General features: G+C 46.3%; 3 protein-coding genes across 13 annotated transcripts in view; 1 reads left to right on the top strand and 2 right to left on the bottom strand.

Annotated features, from left to right (window-relative positions):
* Positions 1–9,028, bottom strand: part of TTLL5 (tubulin tyrosine ligase like 5) — a 124,182-nt gene extending 115,154 nt beyond the window's left edge. For 7 of the 9 annotated variants that reach the window (XR_004060747.1, XR_004060748.1, XM_030948881.1 and 4 more), the window contains exons 1-6: positions 8,100–8,197; positions 7,465–7,594; positions 3,713–3,822; positions 1,830–1,912; positions 943–1,049; positions 237–367 (exon numbers count right to left, since the gene is read on the bottom strand). Coding sequence is in view for 7 of the 9 variants with exons in the window: in XM_030948881.1 (XP_030804741.1) it covers positions 237–367; positions 943–1,049; positions 1,830–1,912; positions 3,713–3,822; positions 7,465–7,544 (511 nt within the window). In the remaining 2 variants the exon portion in view is untranslated. The other 2 variants (XM_030948878.1, XM_030948879.1) reach the window with 2 other exon arrangements.
* ERG28 (ergosterol biosynthesis 28 homolog) lies at positions 8,408–10,927 on the top strand. Of its 2 annotated transcripts, XM_030948885.1 has the most exons (5): positions 8,408–8,622; positions 8,801–8,891; positions 10,120–10,238; positions 10,399–10,497; positions 10,635–10,921. In XM_030948885.1, exons 1-4 carry the CDS (start codon positions 8,490–8,492, stop codon positions 10,476–10,478), a joined length of 423 nt encoding a protein of 140 aa, XP_030804745.1. In that variant the 5' UTR covers positions 8,408–8,489; the 3' UTR covers positions 10,479–10,497; positions 10,635–10,921. The 2 variants fall into 2 exon arrangements, with proteins under 2 accessions (XP_030804745.1, XP_030804744.1); XM_030948884.1 differs by having other exon boundaries at positions 10,399–10,927.
* Positions 10,928–11,453: 526 nt separating this feature from the next.
* FLVCR2 (feline leukemia virus subgroup C cellular receptor family member 2) overlaps positions 11,454–13,854 on the bottom strand; it is a 33,779-nt gene continuing 31,378 nt past the window's right edge. For both annotated transcript variants that reach the window (XM_030949452.1, XM_030949453.1), the window contains one exon: positions 11,454–12,957. In XM_030949452.1, the coding sequence (XP_030805312.1) occupies positions 12,932–12,957 (26 nt within the window). In that variant the 3' untranslated portion in view covers positions 11,454–12,931. The remainder of the gene's footprint in view (positions 12,958–13,854) is intronic.

The following is a 13,854-nucleotide window of genomic DNA, read 5'->3' as shown; positions in this document are numbered from 1 at the left end:
TTGGAGTTTTAAACCCCACATCAGCTTCTTGGAAACTTACACAGGCACACAGTAAACAGAATAGTAGAAATGACAAAGAAATCACATGGACCTTTTCTACTGTCTTCTCAGCTTCCTCCAATTTTGTTACCTTAACCATTGGCATGATCAAAAGGCTAAGATATTAAAAATAATTCCCTTCCCCCCACATCCCATGGTTTCGTTTTATGTCTGGGCATCATCATCCATTCACTTACTGCAGAACTCCTGGTACTCTGTTGGGAGGATAAAGGTCTGAGGTAAGATATGGAACGTCTTGAACCCATGGGTGAGCTGCATTCGGCAGACATTCTTGTACAGCCTGTCCTTTCGTGTCAGTTCATATGACCTGGAGTCCCAAAACAAGAGACTGTATCTATTTATTCCCCAACATTACAGCAACCCTTTGTCCTAGTTACCGAAGTATCTGTAGCTTTGTTAGATGTCTAAGCCCTAACCTGTCAGATGTCTAAACCCTAACTGACTCTCAAGCTTTACTGCCTCTACCTTATGGCTGTATTAATATTCTTTGTGGCACTTCTTGCAATTCCCAGGACAGACTGAAGCACAGCAACCTGTTATAATGGTGGTTATACACCAACTGGTTATAACAGTGGTATAGAAACTTTCGCAGGGGACATAGGACCATCCCTCTAACTAAAAACCGAAGCCACAAATAATTTATCATCAAATAAAGAAAATAAAATTAAAAATCCAATATTTGGGCTACCAAAAACATTTTCATTGATATACTATTCCCTGAAAACCACCAAGACCATTAAGAATGAGACAGCAGGTGCCACTGGCCCAATCTGTTGGGATTTTACAGTACCATGCATGCTCTACTTTTTGGGGGGTATCTATGTTCAGATTTTTGCAAATCACCACAATGATGCTCAACAAAACATGGTATCAAGGACTTACCTAGGGAAATGGTTGACTTTCTGAACATCAGTAAGGGAACGAAGCAAGCAGGGCTTCAAGTGTGATCCTGTCCACATGAGATTATAATCATTGCTATTAGGGTGAACCTAAAAAGCAGCATAAAAAACACCACATACAAAAACATTGAACCAATGAAAAGCACCTTGTCCCTAGATCAACAAGGCCAAAGCAACTCTAGTCTAAGATAGTCTCCTCTACCATCTCCAATATAAGGGCAACTCCAGCCAAACTGTTATCCTAAGGTATTCCCTTGCTGGGAAATAACCATGTCAGATTTTTTTTAAAAGTTGTGAGACTGTTATTTTCATAGATGGTTTAAACACAGTTTGTAAAGCAGCTTTAATCTCTGCCGGAAACTTGTCAGATCAATTCCTTAAGTTGCTGTTATTCTGGGGGAAAAAAAAAAAAAATCAACCCTACTCATCTCTCAAATTGTCATTAGCTGCATACAGGACACTCTTTAGAGTATGACAGGCACTAGAAGAGAAGTGTGAAATACTACATCAATACTTCTGAAAGCTTGTAAAGGCTGAGAAATTAAATCCTTCAGATTTTCCCAAGGGTGTGATGCTTTAAAAGCATCACATGACCCAACTTCAGCATTTCTTTTCTCCTATTTTTGAAGGCTTAAGACTAATGGGTTCTCCTTTGAGGGAGCAAAATGACCTATTTTCAGTCTGACTAGCAGAGTACACTAAAAGACAAAACAAAAAGCCTCAAGGGAGGCCACTTCCACAGCAACTTCCTGGTTCTAACCCTGCAGAATAAAAAAAAAACAAACAAAAAAAAAACACACAAAAAATCCAGAAACATTACCATCACCTCCCAATCCAACACAAAATCAGACAGAAGTTTGTTGCACTCACCTCGTGGAATCCATGGGCAGTCAGAATGCTCCGAACCAGCCGGCTGTCTGTCCGCACAATCTTATAGGACATGTGGAAGCGCTCTGTGAGGAGGCAAAGAGACACAGGATTAGAGTCTGCACCTGGGAGAATAAACCAAAGTCATGCTACCAAAGAAAAGGACTCAGACAGTACAGCTGCATTTAATTCACAGAGAGTAGCAGCACATAACAGGCAAAGGGAGATAGGAAATGCCAACATCAGCATCACTGAACTGACTTACACCAATCCTCAGCTATAATTTAGCAGCATCACAGAACCCCATCATATAAAAATAAAGCACAGGACAGCCTGAAAAATACCAAGATTATTTTTTTTTAACGTTCCATTATATAGACTGCTTTATAACACTCCAAACATTAGTTTTCTTCTCTAGTCAATATTGGTATTTCTATCTAAAAGTAATTATGTCTAATACCCCTCATTGATATGGCTTGCTTATGTGATCACTTCTTAGATCCTGAAAACCCAAAACAAAGCACTGAATTTTTGTTTACATCTCATTCACCCATACCAATCTTCCAACAAATAACTGCAAATACAATAAGAAATTAAGTAAATAGTACAAGGAAATAAAAACTCACTATGGAAGTAGAAGGTCATAAAAACAAAGGCAATTAGCAGCCCCAGCGGCATAAGATAAAACAAAAGCAAGTAGGAAGACTAGAGGTCAGTTGTAATATAAAAGGATGTGGCAATCCAAAAAAAGAGTTCAAAGACAGTACAGAAAGAAATTGCAAAGCTAGAATACAGAACTGCCTATAAAAGGCAGTTTACAAATGTATTCAAACTGAGAATAAAAGGGTGAAGATTAAATTAAACTTCCGGAAATATGTTCTATCAACAAAAGTAAATCAAAAAAGCAAGAAGTATCATAATCGGGAACAAGACAAAGCTGGAGGAAATTTAACAAGTTTCACTACTCAGCACTAAACTTGTTAAATCGTGTGAGAAAAAGCAGAAGAGACCTCACGCTGCAGTAAAAATGTGAGTAACAATTACCATCAGTTTCTGGCACCATCCAAGTATGTTTGTAACTCACATGAAAAGGATCAGGAGTTTCCACATATAAACCACCTTCTCCACCCCTTACCTCAATGAGCCAGAAGCATTTCTGCTTAGATAGGATATTAGAAATGAAAGCACCAATTACCTAAGAAAGGAAAAGCAAGAGAAGAAAGAAGTGTCAGCACCTTCACAAAAGGAGGCTGAGTACATTTTAGCTTTTTTCCAACTCAGCACATCCAGAACAAGCTCCCAGGTGTACACACCCACAAGTACTAACTTTTTAAATCCAAAGTGACTGTTTATAACAACCCAACCTCTTCAGAGGCTCTCCCTTATTTGACACTAGACAGATTTGGTCTCCCAACTCAAGTGCTGCCAGGAACCATTTTGTTTATGGCCTTCTAGGGGTTGTGAGGCTGTAGACTCAGATTTGTTACGACAGCTTATTATTGTTCAACTGTGGGGCTGGCTGCTTTATTTCCCAGTGAAATGCTCTCAAAGCTCACTGCAATGATTGATTTTAGGGTCTTAGCTATGGTGAATTTGGATTCTGGTTTTAAGTTCTAACATGGCTTCCAAGTTCAATTCGCAAGCAGACAGCTCCATCTTAAAACACATCAGGGCCCGGTGGAAGGACACACTATCACAGTCCAAAGACATTATAAGCATTCACCAATGGATTAAGCACTTCTGAATGTCTCAGTGGTCAGAGACTAGAGAGGATTCCAATTTCCTACTATGTCCTCTTCCCACCACAAAGTGAAGGGACCATCAGGTATGAGACTTTCACCCCATGCCTTTAAGCCTTTTAAAAGCTGGCACGTAGTAGCACCCACCTCCAATTAGACGGAGATAGTTGTCCTTGGCCAGAATGGCTTCAGCATGAAACACCAAGACAGGGACCCGCCTGCAGCCACCACCTGTCCACTTGATACATGGATGACCCCTGCAACGACAAGACAGTCAGTATAAACAACTGCTGAGCCTCATATATGCAGCAGTTAGCTACAACAATGTCATAGCAATTCTCCATACTTACCCACCTAGCCTGTGGACAGGACATAAGCAAACATGCTGGGGAAAATAGTGGAAGATTAGTGAGGAGGACTGTAAACATGCCTGAGTGACTTACAGCTTGGGTACAGAAAAATACAGGTGACATACTAACTGTTGTCTATGTGTCTTCACAAGCAGAACTTCTGAAGTCAGATAGCACAGCACTGCAACAGACTTTAAGGCACTCTATCAAACATGCTTGAGACTCCTGTCCTATGGTGGGCAGGGTCAAAGCAGAGTGCTAAAATACAACTGAAAAATGAGCAGCAGCTTCAGTAATTCTCTAGCAAGGACCAAGCTCCACAGTGACTGCCTCCGCTTGCTGCTTTGGGGATCCCCCAGTGAGCAAGGTAATGAAAAGAAATTTACTCTTTACTCTTGTGGTTGTCCCTAAGCCCTGCCTATGCTGACTCAACACACACACATGCTAGGCATCTGTGGTGGTTCCAGGTTGCACCCTGGCTAGATGCCAGGCACCCACCAAAGCTGCTCCATCATTCCCTTCCACAGCTGGACAGGTGAGAAAAAATTTACCAAAAGACTCATGAGTTACAGGCAGGGAGGGATCACTCACCAATTACAGTCACAGGAAAAAGAGACTCAACTTGTGGAAACTAATTGAACTTATTAACAATCAAAATCAGAGCAGGATAATGAGAAGTAGATCAAATTTTAAAAACACCTTCCCCCCACCCCTCCCTCCTTCCCAAGCTTATGTTTATTCCTGAATCTCTACCTCTTTCCCCTGAGCAGTGAAGGGAATGTGGAATGAGGGTTACAGCCAGTTCATCACATGTTGTTTCTGCCATTGCTTCCTCCTCAGGGAGAGCCCATACCCTGCTCCAGCATGGGGTCCCTCCCACAGCAGAGAGTCCATCACAAACTTCTCCAGTGTGAATCCTGTCCATGGGCTACAGTTCTTCATGAACTGCTCCAGCATGGGTCCCTTTCCACAGGGTGCAGTACTTAAAGAAAAGGCTGCTCCAGCATGGGTCCCCCACAGGGCTACAAGTCCTGTCAGCAAATCTGCTCCAGGGTAGGCTCCTCTCTCCATGGGTCTGGAGGTCCCTCCCAGGAGCCTGTTCCAGTGCAGGCTTTCCATGGGATCCCAACCTTCTTTTGAGCACACACCTACTTCAGTGTGGGGCTCCTCCACAAGCCGTAGGTGGATCTCTGCACCCGCACAGATATTCATGGACTACAGGGGCACAACTACCTCACCACAGCCTTCACCACAGACTGCAGGGAATCCCATCTCTGGCACCTGGAGCACCTCCTTGCCCTTGGACCTTAGTGGCTGCAGAGCTCTTCCTGTCACATATTATCAGTCCTCTTTTCTCTGGACCAGTGGCAGGTCCATACTGGAGCACAGGCTCTGTCAGACATGGAGGAAGCTTCTAGCAACTTCTCATCGAACCCCCCACCAGAGCCCTCCCATCACCAAAACCTGGCCACACAAAGGCAATACAGCACCCTTGGTACTCAGCTATAAAGGGAATTTTCCAGATCACTCTTTTAGAATTGGTCTTGCCAGTCAGAGTTCTGTTTAATCCTGTATTTATTTTAGTGGGTACAATTTAGGAGAGGCCTCATGAGCTTTCACAGCTACAGTTCTCTGAATTTATAGCCTGAAAACAAGATCTATAATTCATGATAAACCACAATTGCTGGTATCCACACAACCAGACCTTGCAATGCAGGCTCCAGCCTCCAATTTTAGAACTGCAGATCAGTGCAGTCAGCCTGGCTGTAATATTGGAGTCTGAAGTACACAAAAAAAGCAATAATGCAGAGTTTGAGAGACTAGAACAGACTTGGCTTAACACAATGGATAAAGCTGTGTATTCTTCCCTTTTAATTCCTGTCAGATACAGTGGAATGCAAGACCAGAATTCAAGAACAATGCCCCCCAGTGCACCACTTAAGCTACAGGCTCTGAGATACAGTGATCAGTTCTGTACCAAACAACAAGAGTACACTGGAAAATATCACCTCCTCAGAGGAATTAAGGACATACCAAAAAAAAAATCAAGACCTGTTATATCAAATTCTAGGATCACACAAAGAAAAACTGTCAACCTCCTTAGGCAAATAAAACTCGGGCTGTTTATAAACACTGCACAAGGGAATTAAACACATTAAAAAGTTAACTTCTTTTTTAAACATGAGAAAACAGAGACTGAGGGGTTGGAGAGACATCTCTATGCTAACAAGAAGAAATACAAGGACTGACAGATATTCAAAAGCATTTGTCTATAGAATATGAAAGATTATTGTCTGCCAAAGGTTTGGAGAAGCTACACAAGACAAAACACCTCCAACACTCAGAACAAAGGAACACAGATAGAAGGGCAACTTTCTGATGCTAGGACAAGGGCTCTTAAGGGTAGCCTTGGTCTTCTTAACAAAGTTACTACCATTATCACCCAGACAAATTAACTTCACAGCACTCCTACCTGCTTCTGCTACCTCTACAAAATATTTTTATTTTTAATCTACAACTGGGGTGTAATTAGCCATTCAGATTGGGAGGGACCCAATAAGCTTCCAGAATTTCCACTACAGGCCAGAGCCTTATGTAAGTGGAAAATGAGCTGAGGCAACAAGTCAGGAGTTTATACTAAGCCTGTCCTGAGGATTTGCAGCAAGGCTCAATCCTCCAGGTGACAGTCATTCATTCCTAGCATGACCCCTGGTCACTTGATGTAGACATACTGTTACAGCTACATTCCAGGTGAAGCTAGTTCTGGACCTTTCCAGCCATGAGGATCTAGCAAACCAAAGCCAACCACTTGCTATGAAACATTCATCTAAATGTCTTAAGTCACTGTAGTCTGTAACTGAGCACCCAGTCACAATGTGCATCCAAAAAAACCCTAACAGGACACAGTGAAGTAGATCCAGGTGAAACTAAAGTGAGTCAGCTATGGGAAAGAATAAGGGAGCAAGTCTTTCACAAGCAAAGCTAAAAGAAGTTACTAAACAAAGATGGAACAAACATTATGACTTGTTACTAAGAAGAAATAAGAAGAAGTAAGAAATGTGAAGTCTAGTAGATGAGCTATCACAAGACAGAGTATAAAGCATTGTATATCAATCTACTGTACAGCAGATTTCTAATCTCTGCAGCAATAAAAACTAAAAAAAAGAAGCTACAAAAACCACACAAATCTCTGCCCCCATAAAACCACACATGCCTAAAAAAAAACAAAAACAAAAAATTAAAACAACCAAAAGAAAAAAGGACAGATATCCTCAAAAACATTCCCCTTTTAGGAACATGACAGAAAGAAATCCATGAAAATATCGACTTCAGAGCAGCAAAAGAAAAGCTGCACATCCAACCCTGATGAAAGTGGGGGTCTTTTAGGCTGCAGATGTAGATAGCCTCCCCATAGGCTTAAGGCCCAAACAGATCATCTTCTACTTCACAGGTAGGAAGGAAAGGAATGCATCTGTCTTTTCAAACTACTACAGATCCACCAGAAAGCACAGAGACATAGAAACAGTTCAGAGGTTTTTTCCTACTTACTCCAATATATCTATAGGATCTTCTTCCTCCTCTGAGGATGAGCCAGTTTCCTCCAGATCTTTAGCCATCCCAACTGGCATTTCCTTTGGGAGTTTTCATACAGCCCAGTCCTAGTTGCAAGAGCAGTTACCTGCAATAAGGATTAAAAGCAAGAGTGAACAGCTGAGCAGGACAGCGAGAGGTATCAGGTAACCACCACCTCCTGCCAGTACGTTTCTCACAATACTATCAACAAGTCTGTTAAACATCTGCGATTTGTTAAACATCACCACCGAGCCACGAGAGTGCAGAAGGCATCATCGCCTTCCAGCAGACCATTCCGCATCTGCCCGTGAGAACCACTCGGGCACTTACCGGTAACGCGCGTCCCTGCCCCGCCCTGCCTCGCCTCGGGCCGCAGACCCACGCCAGGCCGGCCCAGCCCAATGGGAACCGCCCGCCAAGACCGGCCCGCCGCCCGGGGACAGCCGGACACCGTAACGCCTCCACCGGCGCAGGAGCGGCCCTCGGCCCGGAGGGGCGGCTGCGGCCCGGCCTACGCCGCGTCAGGCCAAGCACGGCGACCTCCGGCGGCCCCAGAGGAAGCAAGAGCGGCGGGGAGCGCCCAAGGCAGCGGGTCCCCGTGCGAGCCGTACCTGCCCCCGCACGCCGGGCCGCGCCGGGCCGGGCGCACAAGGCAGCCCCGGCCCCTCCCGCCGCTTCCCCGTTACTACAACAACCGACGGGCGGCGGCCCCGCCCCGGCGCGCAGCCGCCCCCGCTGCCTCACTGCGCAGGCGCGCCCGACCCCGCCCCCTGCCGGTGCTCCCACCTACTCCCTCAGGTGGGCGGAGACGGGGTGGGCACGCCTCCCGCGCGGCGAAGGATCCGATTGGCGGGAGGCGGTGTTACGTGCCGTGGCGCGCGCATGGAGCGGCGCGCAGAGGCCAATCGGAGCGCTGGGCGGTGGCGCGGGCGGGAGCGCCGCCGGTAGCGGGCGGGGACTCGGCCTGGGCCCGGCGGGCGCGCTTGGAGCCGGCCGGGAGGATGAGCCGGTTCCTGAACGTGCTGCGCAGCTGGCTGGTGATGGTGTCGGTCATCGCCGCCGGGAACACCCTGCAGAGCTTCCGCGATCACGGCTTCCTCTCAGAGAAGCTGTACACCGCCAGCCCCGGCCTCGGTAAGGGCCGCGCCGGCCGCCCTGGCGCCTGGAGGTCGCCCTCCAGCCGGGGGCCTTAGACTGTCCTCGGGGACCCACCTGTGCTGCCCGCTGCCCCGGCGAGCGCCTCCACGGCGGGACGGGGGGTGGCAGGCAGGGCCGTGCGTGGTCTCCATGTGCTCCCTCCTTCTTTACGCAGTGAATGGGCTCCAGGCTCGGACCTTCGGCGTCTGGACCCTCCTGTCATCCGTGATCCGCTGCCTCTGCGCAATCGACATCCGTAACAGGACGTATGTAAAGCAGCGCCCGAGAAATCCATTGGTTTGCTTGCTAGACACAGCCTGAGCTTAGGGGGCGGCACAGAGGAGGTGGGGAATCAAAAGCTGTTCCTGAACTTTCGATAGTGTTGACAGCATTGCCTTGAAGAAGCTCAAATAGCAGTGTGGGATTTGTGCGGCAGCTGCTGCCCCCTTCTTCCTCTGTGGGGACAGGCTGCGCGTTTGAGTTCTGTCCTTAGCTCAGTCAGAAACGGGGACATCTGAGAACCCCTTACTGTCACCAATTTCTGAGCTCCAGCTCGGAAAGCATTTTCTGAATGCCGTTGCTGCTCTGTTAATTAAGCAATTGCCAAGGCTGTGGTGTGACTGATGCTCAATACTTTTACTATGGCAGCTCAGCTAAAGACTGGGACAGTTTTAGGTGCCCCATTGCAGTGGTCTGAACTGGTTGCTTTCTTTCCTACTCTTACCTGGGGCTGACAACAAGGCCTGAGGGGCAGCCTGATGCTGAGTGGGAGATACACCATTTCTCCCTGTGCTAACAGAAGGGAGCGGTTTCTGAGAGGGGTTTCCAAGCAAGCTGACTTGAGGTCTGTGCTAGACAAAGCCTTTATTGGAGGTTGCTAAAATGCTTCTGTCAGTGCTTCCCTCAGCCCTGCAGCAGAAGTCACTGTTCACCTGGCAGTATGTGCTTGGATTGCCCAGGGTTATCCAAGGGAGGTGCAGGGACTGAACAATATGTTTTTAGGGGGTGGTGGCAATGCTATTTATCAAGAATCAGTTGTTTCTCTGAGGAATTTTATCTTGCATCTCTTGAACTTGCTCCCTTTTCACCAGCCGTGGCCCATAGAGGGTAGCAGAGCACAGGTGGGAAGACAGTGGGTGATGCAGCCTGAAGTCAGCCAAGTCCTGTCACCCTAGTTCTCTGCTCCGCCAGTTCTCACCTTCTTTTTGTGTGTGCACATACTTCTCATTTCACTGGTGCCCTACTCATGCTCTTCACCTTCCTTCAGGCAAGATAATGCCTGTGACTTTCAATGCACCATTGAACATGCTGCCCCATTCTCCACTCAGTTGTTGCCCAGGGAGATTTTGCACCTCACTAGGCAAGGGACAAAGTCCCCTCTGTGCTGCCAGTGAGATCAGATACGGCAGCATGCAGGTTTGCCTTTTTTCCCACTCAACCATATTCATGCCCATAGTATGATATGATAACCTGCTTTTTTCTGCTTTTCAACAGCCTCTATCACATCACACTCTTTACCTTCTTCTTGGCCCTTGCTCACTTCCTCTCTGAGGTCTTCATATACCACACTGCAGCCTTGACAATTGGAGTTATGGCACCCCTCATGGTAGCAAGTAAGTAGAGCTCTGCATCCTCCCCCTGCATACTCTCCTTGGAGCTCATGCCATGAGCTATGACAGCCCAGAAAAACTCCCTGTGCAGCTATGGGCTGAGGGGATGCCTCATCTCTTGTCCAGCATTTTCTACACAATTTATCCTCTATCTCTATCATAGGTTTCTCTATTATGGGGATGTTGATTGGACTGCAGTACCTGGAGGTAGAAGCACTATCACAAAACAAGAAGAAAAACTGAAGTTGAGGGCTTTTAGTGGGTCAGTGTCATCTTCTACCTTCACTGCCAGACCTCCACGAAAGCTCAGCTGAACTTCTCCAGGACACCAGTCCCGCTGGTGGGTCAGTGTTGGACTGTCAATCACTGTCATTACCAAGTTGTTTTTGTCTTGTCCAGGCAACATTTCAACTGACTGATGTCAAAGACCAAGTCCCAGAGGAGTTTGTGTCAAAGCTTATGGGAGGCAGTTGATGACCGAGTCCCTGGGTAGCAGGCAAAGCCTCTGGCATGCCCAGAGCACTAAGGACTTCTCTCCTGGTGTGCCTGTGGGAATAAGGTGCAGAACTATCCAGGATGTGCTGAACACTTTGGACCAGAAAGAGAGAATGGGTGCTACCCCTGGCATTGCTGTGTAACTTGCATGTGTGTGTTCCCCGGGGGCCATTTCTAATAAATGACAAAAAACTGCAGTGGGCTATGTTTGTATTTCTGCTACACAGCAGTGGGCAGAAGAACAGAGCCAACAGCACCTTCTTCCACTGTATGCTGCAGAATACATCATCTCTCTTTACAGCAAACCTACCTTTCCCTGAGTCCTTGCCACAGACTTCCAGGTCTGATTGCTCATATAACACACATGATGTTGATGCTCTCTTTCTTCAGCATGCTGGTGACAGCAAACTCAAACTATGAATCTGTGAGCGAGGACTGAACTTCCTTTGTAGCAAGTTATAACCACAGAAGTTGGAGAAAACAGAAACAGGTTCCTTAGATCTAGAGAAAATAATGCTCAAAACAGTGGGCAGCACACAGAATGCAGAAAAAAACCCAGCAGGAACTCCTAGCTGGGAAGACCATTCACATGCAGAAGAAAGAGGAAACAAAGGAAAAGAACACAGCAGTAGCACTGGGCAGAAAGATGATTCTTCCATTGTGCAGAACATTTAATGAGCCACATGGAGACTGTTTCCAATCATTTAATATGAACATGTCAGGTTTCATTGTACACTTCAAATGTTCATATTTTACATTAAAATTTCCATTGAAAATCATTCTAAACCCCCATCCTCAATCCCAAACTAGCAAAGATAGGACTTCAATCATATAATACACTGAATTGGAAGGAATTTATCAGGATCACAGTCCAACTCCTGGGCCTCCACAGGACCCCTAAGAATCACACCATGTGCCTGAGAGTGTTGTCTAAGCACTTACTGAACTCAGGCTGTATCAAAATGTAGTATATCAAAAAATGTTAAAATTTCACCAAAAAAAAAAAGTTTTGTCAAAAATAGTTTGTCAGAGAGGAATATTTTTAACCATTCCACCTCAGTACAGCTTTTGTCCCATCAAATAAATGATTTAAGGTGTACTAGGACACTTGATGTCTCTAGCAGGGGTGGGATGCTGGAAAGGATGGAGAAGTGATAAAAGGATCTACAGTTGTGTTTAGAAGATAAACAGCATACAGATGGGCAGTGTCTATAAGACACAAATGCTGGTAAGTAGGCACCTTCTCCTCTTCTCTGTTATGAAGTGAGAAGCTTCCACTGGAGCAAAGCTGGATTCCCATCATCCCCCTCTCTGTGGGGGTGAAGAGCAACACAGCCTTGGCTGGTTTTCTCAATATAACACTTCACAAAAGTTCGTATGTAATGTTGAAACATACAAAAGGCACCTTATTGTTAAGGATGAAGACAGGGTCCTCAGCCCAGAGATACAGCGGTTTGACTCGCTTCTGTTAATGTAGTGATGAGCTAGATTTAGGCTGCAGAACTAGTCCTTGCCTCAAGCTAGAAGGAGGCATATTGGTATCTCTTAATTTTTCCTAATATGCAGGAACATCAGGGCAACCCCAGGGAATTCTGAGTAGAAGTTTATTCAGACTAAAGTGCTTCATCTGGAAAAGCCAAATAATAACAGAAGAGCTGGCAGCAGCTGGTGCACTGCTTTGCACTTGCTGGTAATGTTCTGAGGCCTCTACTACTACCTGTGCAACACAGAGCACCATGGGAACCAGGGCAGAGCAACTCTTTTTCCCTAGAGCCAGCTCTTCTAGGGCTGCTCACAGAGTTAAGTGTGGTTCAGGTTCTGCCTTTCACCTCACAGCCACATGCAAGGTGCCACCATCATGCTCAGGGTTAGCCTGGTACTGTGGCTTTTCTCCCAGCACACATGCTTTTTCCAAGCATACATGGTGGGACTGGGGAGACACAGCAGATTTTCCCAGCTTTTCCTCCCAAACGCCAAAACAGCATGATGCAAGGATAAAACTGATGAAAGCAACCCCCCTCTTGTTTTGCTCTTTCTCACAAGCAGTTCACAGGGCTCCTGTCCTGAGGCTGCTCCCCTCCCATGGCATGCATGTGACAGGAGGATGGTGCAGGTAGAAAAGATGGGAATGAGGGGGGGCTGTATCTCCCAGTTTTGCCACCCCTTCATTTCACAGTCGCGATTCCTCAAGGACTATGGGATTAGTGTAGGCTTCTGGCAACACTTTCTGCAAGTCAGAGAAAAACAGAGTATGGTTAGGATCCTGGCCGGCCAGAGCCAGGCTTCAGAGACATCGTAGTTCATAGTTCCCTAGTACTGCAGAAATCCCCAAAGAAGAATCACCATCCTCAGAGAGGGCTGCTGGTTCCCTCTTCCTTCTCTTGTCACTTTCACTGCCCAGGCAAGAGGCACTGTGGCAGTGCAACATCCAACTGTTTAAGCTACTTGCTGTAGTCTTCAGACCACTACTGTGGTCTGATAATTCACTGTGGGGCTGATACCACCAGAGGGATCAGACCCACAGCCAGCTCACCAACAAAATTTCACTGTGACCCAAGCTCAGCTTCAAGCATGAAGTTGCAGGGCCAGTTCCCTGGGCAATGGAAAGTGCACTGCATGCCATGAGGCAGCAGAGTGTCTGTGCAAACACCAGAGAGAACTTGCTTTCTTTACATCCTCAGGAGGCTCAGCACAATCACTAGTTCCCCTGTGTTCTTACTCAAGCATGTTTGAGGCCTCTTCAACTCCCAGACACATTGCTTATCTTGCTCTTCTTCCAAGTCTTTTCATCCCCGCCCCCACTGCCCATTCAAGTGCTGGCCCCCTCTGTCCTGCTTCTTCCCTTTCCCCAGCTTGGACTTATGGCTGAGATAACTCCACAAAGCAGTGTCTTCTTCAAAGTTCACTACTCGTATCTTAAAGAGATGTAAGAAATAAGAGGCAAACATACAAAAGATTTTTTCTCCATAAATCCTGTAGAAGAACTAACCTAATTTTTTGGAACCTTAAGATGGAGGGAGCTTTTCCCAGAGCAAAAGCAAGGAAAATGGAGACTGCTGCCCAATTACCACCCTATCCTCAGCTTCATGGAACAGCCAAACTGTTGTAATTCCAGTTCAGCTTT

Source organism: Camarhynchus parvulus, chromosome 5 (genome assembly GCF_901933205.1).
Source record: "Camarhynchus parvulus chromosome 5, STF_HiC, whole genome shotgun sequence".
NCBI lineage: Eukaryota > Metazoa > Chordata > Aves > Passeriformes > Thraupidae > Camarhynchus > Camarhynchus parvulus.
The sequence above is the reverse complement of the archived record's forward strand: the minus strand, read 5'-3'. Positions and strand labels throughout refer to the sequence as shown.

Coding starts and splice junctions, on each gene's coding strand:
- ERG28 (XM_030948884.1), top strand. CDS start 8,490: ATGAGCCGGTTCCTGAACGTGCTGCGCAGCTGGCTGGTGATGGTGTCG. Junction 8,623..8,800: donor CACCGCCAGCCCCGGCCTCG/GTAAGGGCCGCG, acceptor TTCTTTACGCAG/TGAATGGGCTCCAGGCTCGG. Junction 8,892..10,119: donor ATCGACATCCGTAACAGGAC/GTATGTAAAGCA, acceptor GCTTTTCAACAG/CCTCTATCACATCACACTCT.